The sequence below is a fragment of the Poecilia reticulata genome, chromosome 20, assembly GCF_904066995.2.
Source record: "Poecilia reticulata chromosome 20, P_reticulata-male-v2, whole genome shotgun sequence".
Lineage (NCBI taxonomy): Eukaryota > Metazoa > Chordata > Actinopteri > Cyprinodontiformes > Poeciliidae > Poecilia > Poecilia reticulata.
The window spans coordinates 11,099,446-11,117,319 of NC_088849.1; the positions used below are offsets into that span (position 1 = coordinate 11,099,446).

At 39.8% G+C, this 17,874-nt stretch overlaps 1 protein-coding gene across 7 annotated transcripts in view; it reads left to right on the plus strand.

Annotated features, from left to right (window-relative positions):
• The window catches only part of ctnnd2a (catenin (cadherin-associated protein), delta 2a), a 229,647-nt gene that overhangs the window by 204,222 nt on the left and 7,551 nt on the right, over positions 1-17,874 (plus strand). For 5 of the 7 annotated variants that reach the window (XM_081601621.1, XM_081601618.1, XM_081601620.1 and 2 more), the window contains 5 exons: positions 720-804; positions 9,413-9,539; positions 13,076-13,207; positions 13,763-13,839; positions 14,677-17,458. In XM_081601621.1, the coding sequence (XP_081457747.1) occupies positions 720-804; positions 9,413-9,539; positions 13,076-13,207; positions 13,763-13,839; positions 14,677-15,084 (829 nt within the window). In that variant the 3' untranslated portion in view covers positions 15,085-17,458. Of the gene's footprint in view, positions 1-719; positions 805-9,412; positions 9,540-13,075; positions 13,208-13,762; positions 13,840-13,921; positions 14,141-14,676; positions 17,459-17,874 lie in introns of those variants that run through there. The other 2 variants (XM_081601623.1, XM_081601622.1) reach the window with 2 other exon arrangements.

Below are 17,874 nucleotides of genomic sequence, written 5' to 3' on the forward strand. Positions count from 1 at the left end.
AAAAGGACTGGGATAACATTGTGAGTGATTCAGAGGGTCGGGACAAATGACTGCTGAAACACGTCCCCGCCGTCTACAAAACATACAAAATATTTGTTCAGCCTGTAGCGTCAGCTTTCATTTCAAAAAACACGATTTGGCACATTGCAGGTCATTGTGGCTTTCAAAGATCATTTATCCACTAGAAATCCCTGAGGAAATAATAACATTAATGTTTCCATTAAATTAAATGACAGTGTTCGTTGTGATTTGGGAGACTTAAAACCATCAAGACACGTACGAATTTACACTGAAAACAATTGCTCCGATCTTCCAGTTTTGCAAATAAGTTATGGTCTCTTTATTTTCAAACGATCTAAATCGTTGTGTTTTCTTCGGGACAAAGAGAATTCCTGTCACTTCTGCCTGTTGTCAGTAGGCTGGGGCTCATAAAGTCACTTCGTAACGTTTCATCTGGGTGGCAAGGAGGAAACCATTAGCTTGGCAGACTGGGTCATTTTAAGCTCACACAAGAACTCTGCTTTTCCTCCGGAATAAAAAAGCAAAAATCATTCTCCTTTGAAGAGAGTAATAGTCTTCTTGAAGCCATTACAAATTTCACTGGTCTACACATGTCTTGTGCAGCTGGTAAGAATGGGAGACAAAGTAACTACACAGCTTCACAATAAATGGGGTCCTGTGGAAAATAACTCCGTATGTTTTTCTCAATCTCTTTCCAGACACTCAGCAAAAGTGGTAAAAGCGGCCTCTCAAGTCCTCAGCAGTATGTGGCAGTACAGAGACCTGCGCTCCCTCTACAAAAAGGTAGGTGTGTGTGGCGAACTGTGTGTGTCCTGCTTCATTTGTGGGTTCTGAATCACGCTGTGCCACTTTTGTTGTGTTAAAAATCTTTAGTTTCAATTTGAGGTGAGCGTGGGATATTGTTTTCTTGCCAGATTTAAATCTCAAATGACTTGCATCTCTTCCTGCCGTTCTACAGACATTTGTCTCATGACAAACAAATATCAAAAGCTAAGTCAGAACCACACCACAGATCTAGGTTGGCGGTGATGGCACTTCTGTGTAATGGATTTCTCGACAACATAATAATTAGGAAAAATTGTTATGTTTAGAAATCTGGCCTTGGAGCCTGATGGCTTTTCGCTAAAGCAGATGGCGAGGCCGACTTCTCTATAGAAACATGTTAATGAAGCTAATGAAATCCACATATCCGTCCTGCATTTCGTTGGACGGACAGCGAATTATTTGCTTTTCTAGGCTTTTCTATTCTTTGATGAATTTCTGCTTGATTTTGTTTTCTATTCAGGAACAATTTATTTGTAGTTAAACTGTGAAACTGTGCAATTATGAGTGACTGATGAGCTTTGATTTATGTATAAAATCTCAGCAACACATCATCAAAGAAGGTTTTATATAATCTGTTTGGGGCTTCAGAATTCAGCCAGAAAGGCCTAATAGGAAAACATAGCAATACATAGGAAATGGAGGCATGTCAAGTCAAATACAACTTCATTATTATTACTATTATTATTATCGCTGACTTTGAGCATCATAGGAAATTTATTTCATACTTAGTTGAGGAAATAATTTTGCATTTAAGCAAATGTGCTTGATGTTCTGATTGCCCGCCATGCTGTCTTAAAGCATTATTGTGAAACAGTGATGGGACACAGATGTTTACCTCCAATATGGTTCCTTGAAAGAAGGCCAAATTAGTTACGATTCCAACGAAATGTGTGCCATGTCTGGAAGCTCTGTGAACGAGAGGGAGCTTTCGATTTGCAAAGACGAGGGCTACTTAGGCTGAAGAGTAATATTCCAGGATAAAGATGAGATCAAGAAAGCTTTGTCTCATTAAAGTTTCGTCATGATATTAAAGTATCAACTTTTAACTATGTGGTTTAAGAAAATATTCCCAAAAATTCTGCCTACGATGAAACGAAAATAAACTTGTAATTTAGTCCAGAGTACATCAATGAAGTTCTCTTGTTTTTTTTTTCTCAAATTGTGGTAACTTCACTTGGGAAGGGATCAGCATTTATTTTATCTTTTGACATTCAAGTAGCAGATAGACATATTGAAGAAAGTCCTATTTTATGGATGCTCTACCGGAGTTGAATATATTACCTGCGATCCCAGCAGCTTCTCCTGAATAACAAGCATATCTTTACTTCCATACGTCGTCGAGACTTATTTTCATCATCATCAAAAAGCAGCACAAAACCCAACATAATAGCCAAAAATAGACTTATTTTTCCTGGGGCAAGACAGGCCGCGGTAAATGTAGAGGATCATGATTAGTCTGTTTTCAAAAGTTATTCAGCAACGGGACGTTTGCGTGTCCATGGTGATGTGTACATTTTGAATTGACTTTGATCTCCAAATATAACATCTTGCAAAGTGCTTCTGATTTACAGTAGTTAGAATATGGTAAAGTGGTAAAGGAAGGGAACTTAATGATTGTTAGAGCCATGTGCCAGAAGGCAAAATATACCAAACCTTTCCCAAGTAAAATTTGCAATGCTGAGCATGTTCACCTACTTGCTGACACTAAAAGCAGTGGGGTTATTAAAATGGGTTGCCTTTGGTATCATGTAGACAACTGGGAAAGATGAAGCCACACAGATATTGATGCAAGGTGCAAAAGGCTGCAGGTAAACTTCCTGCCTCAGCAGTTTGTAACCTGCATGTCCTGCCGCCACATTGTCATTTTGTACCAACCTATTTCCATTTTGTACCTGTAGACAAACTAGGTGTACTTCGCATTAAGTACTCTCTTGCTATTCAAGAATTTTTTGTGTATTGTTGAGAAATAGAATTTTAAAAAATTGTCAAATTTGACATCTAATTTAATTCTGCTGTTTATTATATTTGGTGAGCTTTTATACTCTACATGTTTTCCAACGTTTTGATGCTTTGATTCCTGTTGGTATCTCTCAAGTCAAATGAATTATGACAGATAATGGCCTTAAATCAATCTAAAACATCAACATTCAACCTTTAGATATTAATGAACTCAAAGAACCATATGATGGATACTTTATTATCAGTATAAATACATGAGATGAATACACTCATTCAGACAACACACCATTGCACTTATCCCATAATAATGCTGCGTGAGAACACCGACACGTGTGACATTAGAGATGCTTTCAGGAGATGAAAGAAATTCACTGTAAGGCATCAGCTGTCAAAGTACAAACAGGAATCGATACATTGCCGGTGTGAAACGTGGAAGACGGCTCCCTTTTGGATCTTAACAAGTCCCACGCAGCAAAAATATGTAAGAATTGACAAACAATTTAAAATGAGGAAAACTGTTTCTTTGGTTGTCATTCAAACACTTCGGCCAATGAAAAGTGTTTTTATTTGAAGTGTTCAACCAGCATTTACAGAGGCGCCATGATCAATCACTTCATGTTAATCTTTCGAGTCCATTGTGTTGTATTGCTCTTTTGTATTTTTTTTTTTTTAAATTATGCACACATATGCACTTACTCACACTAAATGCAGGCTCATTGTTATTTAGCCAATTACGCAGACTGAATGGTGCAAAAACTGCAAGCTAATGAATACAGCATGTAAGAGTAGTTCATAGAGAATGGCTCAGACTGTCGAAATGCAAGATAGGCTTATAAACCCATGCATTTCTGGTGCATGATTTAAATAGTTGCATGCTTAATTTTTTTTAGCAGAATCACATTATTGGAGTCCATGTGTCTTATGAGACACTTTTGTTTCTCTTCAGATCACAAGAGATGTTTATCTGCCTTTCAGCTTCACTAAAACTTCAACACTGTAATCACATAATTTTGAAGTACTATTTGACATATTAAGTGGGAAATGCATGTTCTTTGTACATGCATGTTTGAGCTGCATGTTTGCACGCTCAATTAATTTTAATAGCACCTCCCAGCTTATTGTAAGTTTCATTGTTTAATTTCCAGGCATTTTGCTTGGCTGAATATTAAAACATAGACATAGACAACCAGATAAGTTTGAACCAAGTCAGCAGCAGCTTAAAGGTGCATTCATACCAGCCACACTGGTCCGCTTTAATCAAACTCTAATCTGTTCGCCTTGAAAGTCCAGTTGGTTTGAGCATGTGTGAATGTGCAATCAAACTCTGATTCGGAGGGGAAAGAAGAACACTGCTCTGCCCAAAAACCCTAAGTCTCTGTTCCATTTTTGTGTAGAAGAAGGATGTTACACTCAGCATCATTTTCAGAGATTTCCGTGTCATTTCCTTCAGTGATTCTTAGTGCAGCGACACCACAGACGAGGAGGTAAACGGGTTTTTCAAAGGGTTTGGTTCGTTTGACACCAGAGCAGTGTGATAGCGGATGGCATCAGCTGAAAATGTATAACAAATGTTGCAGTTTTGGTCTCCAGTCAAACAGAGTCTACCAGAGTAGGAGGTGTGAAAACACCCTAAAAGTTGCACATATTTCTAGCTCCTTTCTTTCTTTCGTTCTTTCTTTCTGTCTTTTTTATTTAACAATGAAGTAGAGGCTCATTCAATGTGTCTGAGAGTCAAAAATACCTGAATTTTGTACTCTTTAAGAAACCAGTGTGCTTCCCCACACCAGAATTTTGGTTAAAAAAACAACCAAAGAAACACTGGATTCTCAAATTTATGCTGTGCAAAGTCTACTATATATATACACTGCTCAAAAAAAATAAAGGGAACACTTTAACATTTAAGTGAACACTGAAGTGTTCCCTTTATTTTTATTTTTTTTAGCAGTATATATATATATATATATATATATATATATATATATATATATATATATATATATATATATATATATATATATATATATATATATATATATATATGTGTGTGTGTGTGTGTGTGTGTGTGTGTGTGTGTGTGTGTATTCAAACTGCTGTTTTATGCATTTCAAGTTTTATAGACAAAATACCTGAGAATGGATTTTATGCAGTCCAATTCTGTAACTGTGGAAATTGTTGTGCTAGAGGACTTTATCACAAGAGTCCAGAGCTCAAAATAAGTGACTTCACTGCTAGTATCCTTGCATGACATATTAGGTCATGGGTGTTAGCTGCTAGAAAAAATCCTATTAGTCTCCAATCCAAACATGGATTAACATGGAGTTTAGACAGGAGTGGAGAGGAATGTCACTGGGAAGTGTTTGGAAGCAAACCCAGAGGAGCAAAAAGGTGCAGGTTATGACATTGTGAAGTGGATTTCATGATTCATATATATTTTTTTATATACAGTTCAAAGACGAGAATGCTAGAGGTAGCATATTTGTAGTTGTTTTGATGAGGAGAAATCGTTTAATCTGCAATGATTCAGTCAGTTTGAGATGTGTCTCTAAGAGCTGTGTGCTTTGAGGTCTTGAGGTAATGAAAAAGTTTTGAAAAACACTGTCAAACAGCATGGAAGTGGATGTTTGTTTCTATGCGAGTGCGTGTCTTTGAAAATGTGGGCTTTAAAAAAAATAAAAAAATTGCAGTAAGAAGAGTTAATCACATCCTGCAGCGTTACCAGGCTGAAAGAGAAGGGTGAAAGAAAAGAGAATCGCCTCATATCGGATGGCAGGCCTGCATAACAGCGTTTGAACTTGAAGGAGAAGTTGGAAACCTATGAATAAACACTAACTCTGTATGAAAATACCATCTGAGATCACTTGAAAGACCTCTGATGCAAGAGTCATTAATAAACCAAATGTGTTTGTACCAACACAAACACTGACTTTAGGATAAATCATGTATAATAGTCTCCAGAGTGCAGTAAAGCACTACTTTTACCAGTTAATTTGAGCTCTTTGACAGAATGTGTGTGTGTGTGTGTGTGCGCGTGCGTGCGTGCGTGCGTGCGTGCGTGCGTGTGTGTGTGTGTTGGGTGTAGCTGTGCGTGTCACATCTAATCTCCAGCTTCTAGGAGGGTAGCTGTGGGTCATCTTTTAAGTAAACAACAAATGAGCAGTCCTGTTCAACGGGGGATTTCCACTGAAAACAGTTAACCGAAGCATGGTCACTTTGTAAATAAACCTACCGTGCTAATAGGACCAGAAGGAGCAAATTCTCTGAATCATCCCAAGCAAACATATGTGCCCTTCCTCCCTCTCATAACACTGAATTTCATATTCACACAGTTGCACTTTGTCATGTCCCTGTTCAGCGAATTTTCCTGTGTTGGCGTGGTGAGCCTCATTTGTTGATGAACGATCCGTCTCGGACGCTTAATCAGACACGTTCGCTCTCACGCACGTAGAAATGTCCATATATCATGCATACATCGCAAACTCGCACAACTCAGACCCACACATGTGACAGATGGAGTTCAGGGTCAGGGATATGCTATGTTTGTCATACGTGTGACAGATTTACAATACGTTTTCGGGGATTCATAATTTATTATGCGCTTGTGCCATTTGAGTTGAGTGAGAAATTAGTGTTTGATGTCTGTGTGTGAGGTCACTGATTGCAGTCCAGAATGCTCGAGATGTTCCTGTTAAATTGAACAAATGCATCCTTTTTGAATGCAGAGCTGTTCACATATGGTCATGTTATTGTCACGGCACAAGCACAAAGTTACTTCATTGTGTGCAGCTACTAAGCCTCCAACCTCCTTTTCAGTTTTGTAGATTGCAATCTGACATACTTTGAATAAACAGTGAAAAAATTCACCTTTAAAATCCTCAGCAGATGTCAAAGCAACCATAGATCCAATAAGTAACTTTTTTCTGCTTTTTCTCTGATGTTCAACCTGTCTGTGTTAGGTGAACAGAGACAGAGCTAACCCCACGCTAACATTGAGTTAACCCCAATGTTAGGGTGGGGTTAGTACACGACTACTTAGAAAGTCAGAAAGGCAATATTGTGGTCTACTAAGGATGTCTGCAAAAAAAAAAAAAGGTACAACTGTGGTATCTAGGTCAATCTCTTAAAGAGTAAAAAACAGGCAACAACGCAGAGAGATGTAAAGGTCAGAGGCACATAGATCCTGCGAGAGCAGGCGGAACATGTGTGAGTAAATCACTCACAACTGTAAATCTCACAATCTTAGTGTGAAGTGAGTAGGAGGGCACGCATGAATTGGAGGAATGAACAATAAATAAAAAAAATAATCTTCAATGGTCAGTGAGATCCAGAGGGAATCCACCTCTTACTGTGCGTAACCTTTTTTACAATTTGTGCCATAATGGCTTTCTGGCATTAGTGGTGCTAGACCCCCCCCCACACGCACGCACTCACCCCCACACGCACTCACACTCACCTCATTTGTTAAGGCACTAATCGCTTTTTACCTCACAGTCCTGTGACCTTCAGCTGACTATCCAGTGATGGTGAGAGCAACAGGCAGACTGGTTGCCTAGAAACCCACTTTCTTTGTGTTTTCCAGTTCTTACAGTGGGAGCTGAAAGAAGGTGGGTGGGAGGAGAAGAAAAAAAAAACTGATGAAAATTGTAAAATAGGTGAGAATTAGTGAGACCTACACTCAGAGAATTAATTGGCTATTTTTGCAAGGCATAACAGGTACTGTATGTGGGTTTCGTTGTTGTTTCCATCTCTCTTTGTTTTATTTTTTTAATTAATTCATTTTTTTTTAAACTGCTAGATTTGCGTCTTAGGGTTGAGTTTTACCCGGCTTGTTTCTCGTTCTTTCACCCACCACCAGAGCCTTGTTTCGGAAAAAAATATATATATTTTCAGTCGGCACTACTGCTGCTTTTTCTGGTTGACCTTTTGTTTATCCATAAGTATTGATGTTTTCTGCCAATCATTCAGAGTGAATCTACAATAACTTACCAACTCTGGGTGGAAAAAGAAAACGTTAAATTAACTTTGTCAGTATCTGCTAAATAAAAACTATTTTATAGGAGATTTTTTGTTTGGTCATCTATTTGCCCTAAATGGGACATAAACATCCTAAAAAACACACACACACACAATTATTATGTAGTTCAGGTATTGCTTGTTTTGCTCTTAGAGGACCTCAAGGAACCCTGTGGCTCATTCCCCATTTGTGAGGTACATCTGTCATCTGCACACTACATATATCACTCTGCAAAATACATTTATTATTCAATATTCAGCGACCGTGTTCACTTGAGTGGCCTGACAGTCTGACAGTATCCAGCAGTCCAGAGTGCCGCAAGAAGGTTACATTGTGTTTAATGAGATTTGTTGTTGGGGCAAAGGAGAACCAAAATGTGAAATGAGGCGAGGGAGAAGACTGAAGGACTGCTGGGGGGAAAAAAAGGAGAGGTAAAGAAAAAAAGAGTGGTAGGAACTACCTTTGAACTACTATGCATCATAAGATCCAGTTTTCTATTAGTTGTTAGAGCTCTGTCAGAAAATAGGGCTGCATGAACTTCAGCCCACTTTTCACTCTCATGTTATGTCTGCACCTCTATGCATATTGTTACACTTTTTCTCATCACCTCTTTCCTTCCTTACTCCACTACTTTCACCTACCCCAAAACCTCCTCTCTCTCTCTCTCTCTCTCTCCACTTTGTGCCATAGTTTCTGTCTTCCTCAGCTGTTACCCTGTTTCTCCTACATTCTGCGCCGTCTGTCTCATCGTCTCCACCTCTGAGTTGTCGTCTTCTCCTTCCATCCATCTCCTTTCACACAGCTGCATTGTACTGAAGTGATTCACCTCTCCACTGTCCTTACAGTCACCACTTTCCCACATCTGAGAGCTGCAGACGTTAAAGCCGATGAAGGGACATGTCCACGTAATCTTCAATCATCTGCTTGTTTAGTTTTTTTTTAGTTTTTTTAGCTTTAGTTTTTTTTTTTTTTTTTAGGTAGCCAATTATCTTAATGCTAAATTAAATTTGGTTCCAGCTCTGTGATTGTTGTTGACTCTTATAATCCGTTTTCATGAGAACTGTTCTGCTCCCATCAATGTTAAACTAACACAAAGTCACCGGCTTAGCTGTAACAATGCTTGAGCGAGTATTGTTTGTTCCATTTTTCTTTCCCGCTGTGGTGCTTTGATGCTTTCTGACCTAAGAGTTTATACAAATGTTTGAATGCGTACGCGTTTATGGGAACTTGTGAAATGCTTATAACATGTCGGATCATTTCAAATCTGATATTTCAGTTTCATTATAAATCGCTCCGAGTCATCTCTTCTGAATCATTGTTGAAGCCATTGTGGAAGTGCCACCACCTGCTGCAGACTAATCAAATGTTCTGCTCGAAATACCCCATGGTAGTTTGAACTCTTTTCTTTTGACGGAAGATCAAAATCAGCTTGATTTCAGTTTGTTACACTTTAATGATTCCTTTGCGTAGTTGTACCACAAACATGAAAAATATACATGCCTCTAACAACATGTAATGCTCTCAATACTGTTGGTTGGTGCAAATAAACTCTAACCAGTCCTTTTTTTTTTCCTCTGTTGTGTGTTTATTTTCTAGGACGGTTACTCCCAGCATCATTTTGTGGGTTCTGCCTCAACAATAGAGAGAGACAGACAGAGGCCCTACTCTTCTTCACGAACTCCCTCCGTTTCTCCTGTCAGGACGTCCCCAAATAACCGCTCCGGTGAGGAAAACATGCTGCATACATGCATACTTACAGCATCACATTCCAGTTTGTTTAAATTAAGAGTTTGATTTGGTCCATAATCACTTTCAGACTAACTTTCACGCCAGCCCAAAAGAAGCGTATGATCCACAGAAACAAACTCTTGTCCGTTCAAAGGGAACCAAACATCCTTGGTGTCATTGTCCATTAGGAAGGACTCGTCTGTGTCTCAGGTGTAGCTTCCTGGCTGATGTCCTGACATTGTTGTTTCAATATTTCCACCTACTGTTCTTTACCTGTTATGCTATTGATGTTATGAAGTGTACCAGTCCATTCTGTAACTACAAATCCCCACAAAATTATGCTGCCGTCCCCCATGCTCCATAGTTTGGATGGTCTTCTCAGACTTTTTTTTTCTCCAATTGTAATAATAGTCATCACTCCTAAACACTTCAATTTCAGTTACATGAGATCACCGGGCTTGTCATCAAAATTAGAGAACTTAGTCGTTGAGTGAAATTGCAGTTGTATTATTGTTTATGTTGTTGCAGTTGTATTGTTCTATTTGGAATAGAATAGAGTAGAATGAAAACATTCTTTCATGTTTCACAATGGGACAACTTATGTGCAATCAGAGCTGTAAACAAAGGTAGGAGTACACACAATACAAAAACAGAATAATAAAAAACGACATACTGTACAATAAGGACAAAATTTCAACATAACTAAAAGATAGTGTACTCCACTCCAAAAGAATGTCCGACTGCGTGGGTTAATCTAAAAATGTTCAAAATATAATGCGTATTTGATCATTACAAAGACAAAATGAAATAATTTTTCATTACTACGGCATTTAGAAAATAGTAATATTTGTGCACATTCTAAACCAGAACAGTTTAAACTTTCAATCAACAGAGCTAAGAAGGTGAAACATGTTTTCATACCGTGCATGTAAATATCACATTCAGACCGTATCTGTGTCACATCTAAATTTATTTACATTTGTGAATTTTTTTATATTTTTTTGCAACAAAATACAAAAAAAGCAAATATGTAAAACCTGACATGCAGACACATCGATTAGCCAGTAGCATCAACATTCACCAGTCCATCAGTTTTATACTAAGACTAAAAGTAGCTCCTGGCATCAGTGCTTGCCATCTATTGGCTGTCATGCTATGAACTATGATTATCATTAGCCTTTAGCCTGAGCCCATTGGCCTTCATGCTTTGCAAGAGTGCTTTAGCATTAGCTGTTAGCATTGGTAGTGGAAGAGCCTTTAGGTGTTCTTTCTCCACACCGGGCTTAGCAAGCTGATGAGGCAGAAAAGTACTTTTCCTTCCTCCCGGCTTAGAGAGGTCTTCAAGGACCCTGCTGAGAGACGGAGAGAGAGAGAAGTGAGGGACAGAATAAGTGTGTGTTGTGTGCAAGCATTAGGAAACAGAGACGGAGGAAGGGATGCGATAAACAGAGAGGGAGATAAAAAGAAGGAAAAACAACCAACACGCAGACGAGAAGAATTGAGGATTGAGGGATGGTGCAGGGAGGAGGCTGTGAAGACTCTGGATTTGACTTTGGCAAGCGACATTGGGAGTGGTTTTGTGTTTATGATACCGTGGAGTTGAGGGAGTAAAACTCTAAATCACTGGATGCGACTCTTGATCCTCCTTCCTCTGCTTTTTACGCACCCTGACTCCCACTCCCCTCTCATGCTTTTAACTCATCGTCTCACTTGCTCCTCTTGTCCTTCTCCACCTGCACCTGTTCGCAGCAATATCCTCACCTCTTGCTTCTAATCTCTTACTCCTTCTCGACCACACACTCGCCCAGGAACGCACACACACACACACACACACACACGCACACACACCTACACACACGCACACGCACACACACATACAAACCCACATGCATTAGTATCTCCTCACTGCATATGCTCCAGACTGCAATCCGAGTCCTCAGAGATGGATCAAAGCAAAAGGGTGTAATGAAAGCATGCAGGCGCATTGGGAAAGGAGGAATGAAAGAGTTGATGTGAGAAGAGAATGATAAAGCCGTGAAAGAGGAGCTGAGTTAAGGGGCTGAAGGAGAGAGAGGGCAGCAAGGAATACAGAGGGAGAGACCTATGTCTCCCCCATGGCGACCACAGGGTACCAGAATGTTTTACCCTCGTACAGTCAGACTGAAGGCCATGACAACCAGACACTACTGGCCAACCTCCTTTGGTCACTGTAACCAATGATGACCTTTTCCTTGTGGGAAACCAGCAGGTTTATTATTTAAACTTTTGAAATCCGACAGTAATGATGGAATTGGTGTAAACACCAAATGTCTTACAGCACAAAAAGCTTTGGGCGAAAAATAATCCAAAATACATAATACACATGCATGTATTTTTTCAATATCTAAAACAAGAATACTACAAAAATAAAAATAACATCAAGTAATATGCACTGTTAAAAATGAACTCTAGACTCCTGATTCCAAACAAATTTACCGGCTATCTGCTTCAATGGCAGTCAAATTCAAGCATGTTCATCAGATTAAATAACTACAAAAACTTAGAAGATGTTAAACACACTTTTCAGTAAGCCGACATTCCTGTACTTAAAAAAAAAAGTATTTTTATTAGTCTGATGTAAGATATTAATCTTAAATCATCGTAGCCTACAGAAAAAAAGACTTGAAAACATCAAGTCTTTGTGATTAATGTGTTTCACACTTACTGAAATAAATTAACTTTTCAACAATATTTAACCGCCTTTTGATATTTTGTGTGATACATAGTGGAAGAACCTGTATATATTTACAGATAGGTGTAAATATTTTCTATAAATTACTCTTTATATTGATATTGGATTGAAATTCAGTAAAAATAAGGTTAAACACCACTATTGGAACTGACTAACAGATAATGTATTAAAAAGGACGTATTGATTGATGCCTTCACGTTAAGATTCAGTGAACATTTCTATAGCTGGATTCCTTCTGTGTTTTATTGCTTTGAGTGTGTTTTATCTGCGGCAGGGTTTGGGCTCCGTTTGTGGCCTGTCAAGATAATGTTCAAGGCCTCCTTATGTGATAATTTGGTATTGCATAATTCAGGACTTGACCCAGCTGTTGGCAAGCCTGTTTTCTTGATCAATATCTCGACAGTTTCAGATTTGTGTAATTTACAGGAGCTTTGCACACACAAAGAACACAAGGAAATTGAATATGTTGCGCAGACTGAGGAGGTATTGCACACCAGATGCAAAATTTGATATTCCAATAACATGCCCCATAAGCGTGCGCTTGAATTCCCAGACGTTCCTTAACGCGCTGGAGGTGACCCTTTCTGCTGACAAGCTAAATGATGAATAATGAGCGTGCACCTTGAAAGACCAAGAGAAGACACACGCACACACACACGCGTGCAAACACAAGCAGGCAAAATGCGAAGGCTTCTGCTGTTCTGGGTTTATTGCTCTCATTAATGTCTGCATCCGTTTGTGTGTGTGTGTGTGTGTGTGTGTGTGTGTGTGTGTGTGTGTGCGTGCGCGCACGTGTGCAGCAAGCGCTCCTGCCTCCCCCAGAGAGATGACGAGTCTGAAGGAACGCAAGATAGACTATGATTCCACGGCAACCAACGCTGGTTTCCATAGCAACAAAGGAGAGCATACATCCCGGAAAGACGGCATGGCAGGTGCGTGTGCACATAGAGAGAGAGACAAAGTAGAATTAAATTATTTTATTTTAATCGCCTGATTCATCTTTTTTATTCCATTTCCCCTTTCACCTATCAGTTATATTTCCTTTTTAACCTTTTTTTTTCCACGTTTATATTTTTACTTATTGCGTTCTTCAATCTTGAACACACTTTGCTTTGTCCCTACACCTATAAATTAGTTCTGTCCTTGCCTTCCAACCAGCTGCTGCTATCACTAATACTCCCCTCTTCTCTTCTGTGATTACCATTCTCTGTAAGCCTCTTATGTTTCACCTTTAATTTGTACTTCCAATATCTCTGTTATTCTGTTGGGGATTTTTTTACATATAATGCCAGACTTTTAAATAAGCTGCCTGAAGTATTTTTTGCCTTACTTGTTTGTAATTAGTTTATGCAACAACAGAGTTTTTTTTGTTGTTGTTGTTTTTTGCTTAAAAACAAAAAAAGAAAGCAGAAAGATATGAATGGTTAGCAGTGGTGATGGTAGATGTAATTTAACAAATGTGTGTGTTTTTTTTATCATCCATAAAGTTCAAGTGTCCTGCGGGTCGTCCACGTTGTTCCGAAACTCTTACCTGACTGCCAGCGATGAAATCAAGCAAAACCAGGTGAGTTTATAGACACAAGTGCACAGTTTTATTTACATCCAAGATTTTTCAGTCTTTGAGAAATGCACGTATTTCATCACAGCTCTCCTAAACTGGCAAACGCTGTCATAATAAGGTGCTTATTAGGAAAGATTACAGCAGAATGGAGGAGGCACAGCAGATCAAAATAAAAAGGTGTCTCGCTGTGATAAGAGATGCCCTGGCAGAGTTTGCAACGGATGTTCACCCTCAGCTCAGGCGTTCTTAAACCACCCCAACCAGGAACAATACCCGACTGGCAATTAAAGCTGTTATCCCGTTTGATTGCACTAATTATTTGCCTCTGTTTAATGTCTCTCCTCGGTGAGGAGGGAGGGATAACAGAAAGCATCTCCGTCTTTGAGTTGGGAGAATTAAAAGTAAAAGAAAATAAGTAAATAAAATTGGGTTGGATCTCTTAAAATTCTAATTAAAGTTTGAGTTCGTTCAAGTTTCACCGTTACCGGTTGAGCTGAAGTGAATAAGCGTAATGAGCTTTTGAAGCGATGGGGTTTTTTTACGCAACACCGACGCGCACAGACATAGCTTGCCCGTGTGAGAGCCGGTGTTGGATGTAAATTGCCCCATCACTGCCTGCCTGTAATAGAGAATTCACAGCATGAGTTCTTGTCCCTCTTCTGCCTGCTTTTTAAACCCTCTTTCCTTTGTTTTTCCTTTCCACCTGACCCCCTGCTTTCCATTTTGCTTTACTTCTCTCCTGGTTTTCACTTTGCTCCCAACTACTTCGACTCCCGCGACTCTGTCCGCGCCCTCTGCACTTACCCCACTTGCCACGTCCAAACCTCTCTGCCCCACCAGAGTCCAGCCCCGTCCTGCGTGGTGCCCCCTCAGCCCCAGCAGGACAGCCCGTCAGCAACCATGCTAAAAGACTACGACCTCTACCCCCCTCCTCCTTCCTTCCCCCAGCCGCAGCCGCCGCAGCCTCCACCTCATAGCCAGAGTCGGAGCTTCGACGAGGCCTACTACGACGACCCGGGACCGCCGCAGCCGCAGCTGCAGGCGCAGGCGCAGGCCCAGCCTCAGGTCCAACCCCAGCCGCCTCCAAACGCCACCGGACCACCGCGAGACCCCCGGGAGGACCTTCGAATGCACCTGGGCCTCAAGTCGACTGGCAACTACGTAGACTTCTACTCAGCCTCACGGCCGTACAGCGAACTGAACTACGAGACGAGCCACTACCCGGCTTCACCTGATTCCTGGGTGTAGTTTGACCGTGACCATGGGAGGGAGGGGGCAAGAGACGGTCTGTGTGTGCTTGTGTGACAGGGATTTTTTTTTTTTTTTCAGGAGATTAGCAGACTAAAACAAGGTTAATCTAAGTGGCAGTTTGGAAAAGGGGGGGGGAAAAAGACCTTAAAATATGATAGGAAATTTGTGTTTTTAAAAAAAATTGTTGTGAATGAATTTGACGGAGCAAGAAGGGAAATCAATCAGTGACAAAGAGAAACTGCATGTGCATGCCTACATTTTTTTTTTTATTTATTATTTTTTCTAGACCACCTTACCTTTTTTAAAGTTAGCTCCATTTCATCCCAAATTGGGTTAAGTGGGAGTTGATATGAAGAAGTACAGCGTGTATAAGAAGTGGGGGGAAAAACGTGGGAGTGTATGTAAATGCCTTGAGTGGAGGGATCAAGAAATAATAGGGTGCTGATGAGGAAAGGCTCTCACTCTGTGGAAGCAGGAAGTGGTCTGACCTTCTATCACCGTCGAAGATAAAGAGAGATGAGAGACCGAGATGGCATGAGCGTTTTCAAGGAGGTGAGGGAAAATAAAAGCACAGCGAAAGATGAAAGCACACCAGCCTCAAGGGAAGAAGTGGATGTTTACCATTTCACCAAAGTGACAAACGTAGCACTGCTTTTATTCAATACTTTTTTTTTTGTTGCCAAGACCTTGCTGTGTGTAGAGTCTTTGGAATTTGTTTTCAAAGAATGTCATTTCCAAGAGACCGTAGGTCTTTTTTTTTTTTTATTTTATTTTACATTTGTTGTTTTTCTTTCTACTTTTTTATATTTACACTTTCGGACACATTCTTATTTCCTGCGTACGCCTAAAAATGGGATTTAATGTGTATATTACACATTTTGGATGGACTGCTCACAAAAATCCAGATTTTTATTTTCCGACTGACTGAAACAACAAGCGAATTAAAAAAAAAAAATTTAAAAAAAGCGAAACATGAACACGGCAATCAGGAACGACGGGGCTAGCTGTGAGTGGACAAATGATTTTTATTTTTTTTTATTCCCTCATTTTATCCCGGGCCTGAGAGGAATCCCTGCAATGTTTGTGATTTTGCTCACTTCATCAATTGCAATTTCTCAAGTGGACATAATCAAACGTCAAGAGCATCTTAAAGGCTGCAAGAGCATGGAACTGGCAGAGCAGCGGCACTCGGAGTCCCAATCAAGAAAAGTGCTTTTTTTTGTTCACTGCCAAAAGAGTATATAGTTGTATGTTTAAAGCACACTCTTATGTCTTTGGAAAGGACTGCTGTTTGACTTTGGGTGGGGTGGGTGGGGGGAGGGGTAATACTTTCGACAGTGTTAAAATTCAGTAAATCCTTTGGTATCAAAACTCGTCCGTTTGGCCAAATCCACCTGTTTATGTCAGTGTACAGTAGAAGTAAAGAAAAGGAGACACATCACATTGTGCCAAACTTTGACAGATCAAGGTCCCAGAAGACTTCCCGGGGAGTTTTGTCCAGGTTTACAGACATTAACTCGGTGGCCGTCTCTTCTGTTTGTAACTTTGGTTTTCTTGTGCTTTAATCAGGTGAAGCCGTACTTATTGCTGGGGGATTTGTGGGCACCTTCTCCCTCCCGTAGTTGTACAGATCTGCCTCTCCGTTCCGGCCGAGCATGTGTGGGCGTGCGTTTGGGACACGTGTGTGTTTACGTATACGTGCATGTGTGTGACTAAGAATGCGTGGCCCCCGTTGAGTGTGCTCATGTGAACCATGAGCGAGTGTATCTATGCATGCATGTGTGTAGTAGTGTGCGTATGCCTCCGTTTGGGGGGGGTGTATGTGTGTGAGCGTTCCTGTGAAAAAAAAGATCAATGTCCAAACAAGGCATTCCTACTGACAGTTTGTCCAGTTTTACAGCATAAAAATAAAGGTACAAAATAAAAATAAAAAACGAAAAAAAAAATCACTAGAATGATTGTTGAGACAGCAGACAAATCTATAAATACATGAACATAAATATAAATATATAATTATATAGATATATAATTTTTATGTGCTGATGTCGATGTCACTAATTGCAACAAATGTTCGCCGAAAAAAACAATTCTGTTGTGTAAAACAGGACTCTTGTTCACTTGATCCAAACCGTAAAAATGCTGATACCCCCCCACACACACCCTCCACCGTTTACACACACACACACCCACACACACACACATGCACCTCTACAGTCTAATCGAGACAAAACAGAAGTTTCACCTGAAGATGCGCTGGCTCGAGTTGTGTGTTATCGTGTGTCCATGCTTCTTAGATGAACCTGCTGAGTGAGGACCGTACTTGAAACAGAAGGGGAAAAAAAAAAAAGAAATAAAAGACTCTTTTCAAAAACTATAGTCTCTGCTTCTCTCAATCTCTACAACAAATTTCCTTTTCACCGAGTTGTCTTCTTGTTTCCCTTACATTATTCACGGTAGGAACCGTTTTCCCACACGCTTGATTTTCTCAGAACTCACAAGTCGGTGAATGGGACGGATGGTGTTGACTGATCTAAAATGCTTTGATGTGCTTTATAACCCACACTTTTTGCGTCTCTCTTGGGATTCAAGTGTGTTAAAAGATCTAACAGACTTAAAAAAAATAAATAAATAAATAAGGTATTGAAACTTTTTCCCACACTAGCTTAATTTTATATGCATTCCTTAAAAAAAATTTGTCAGTTTTTCTAAATGCTGAGAAGTCATTTACTGTGCCAAAGAGGAAGACTTGTTTAAAGAGGTAGATCTGTGATACAATTATTAGGCTCT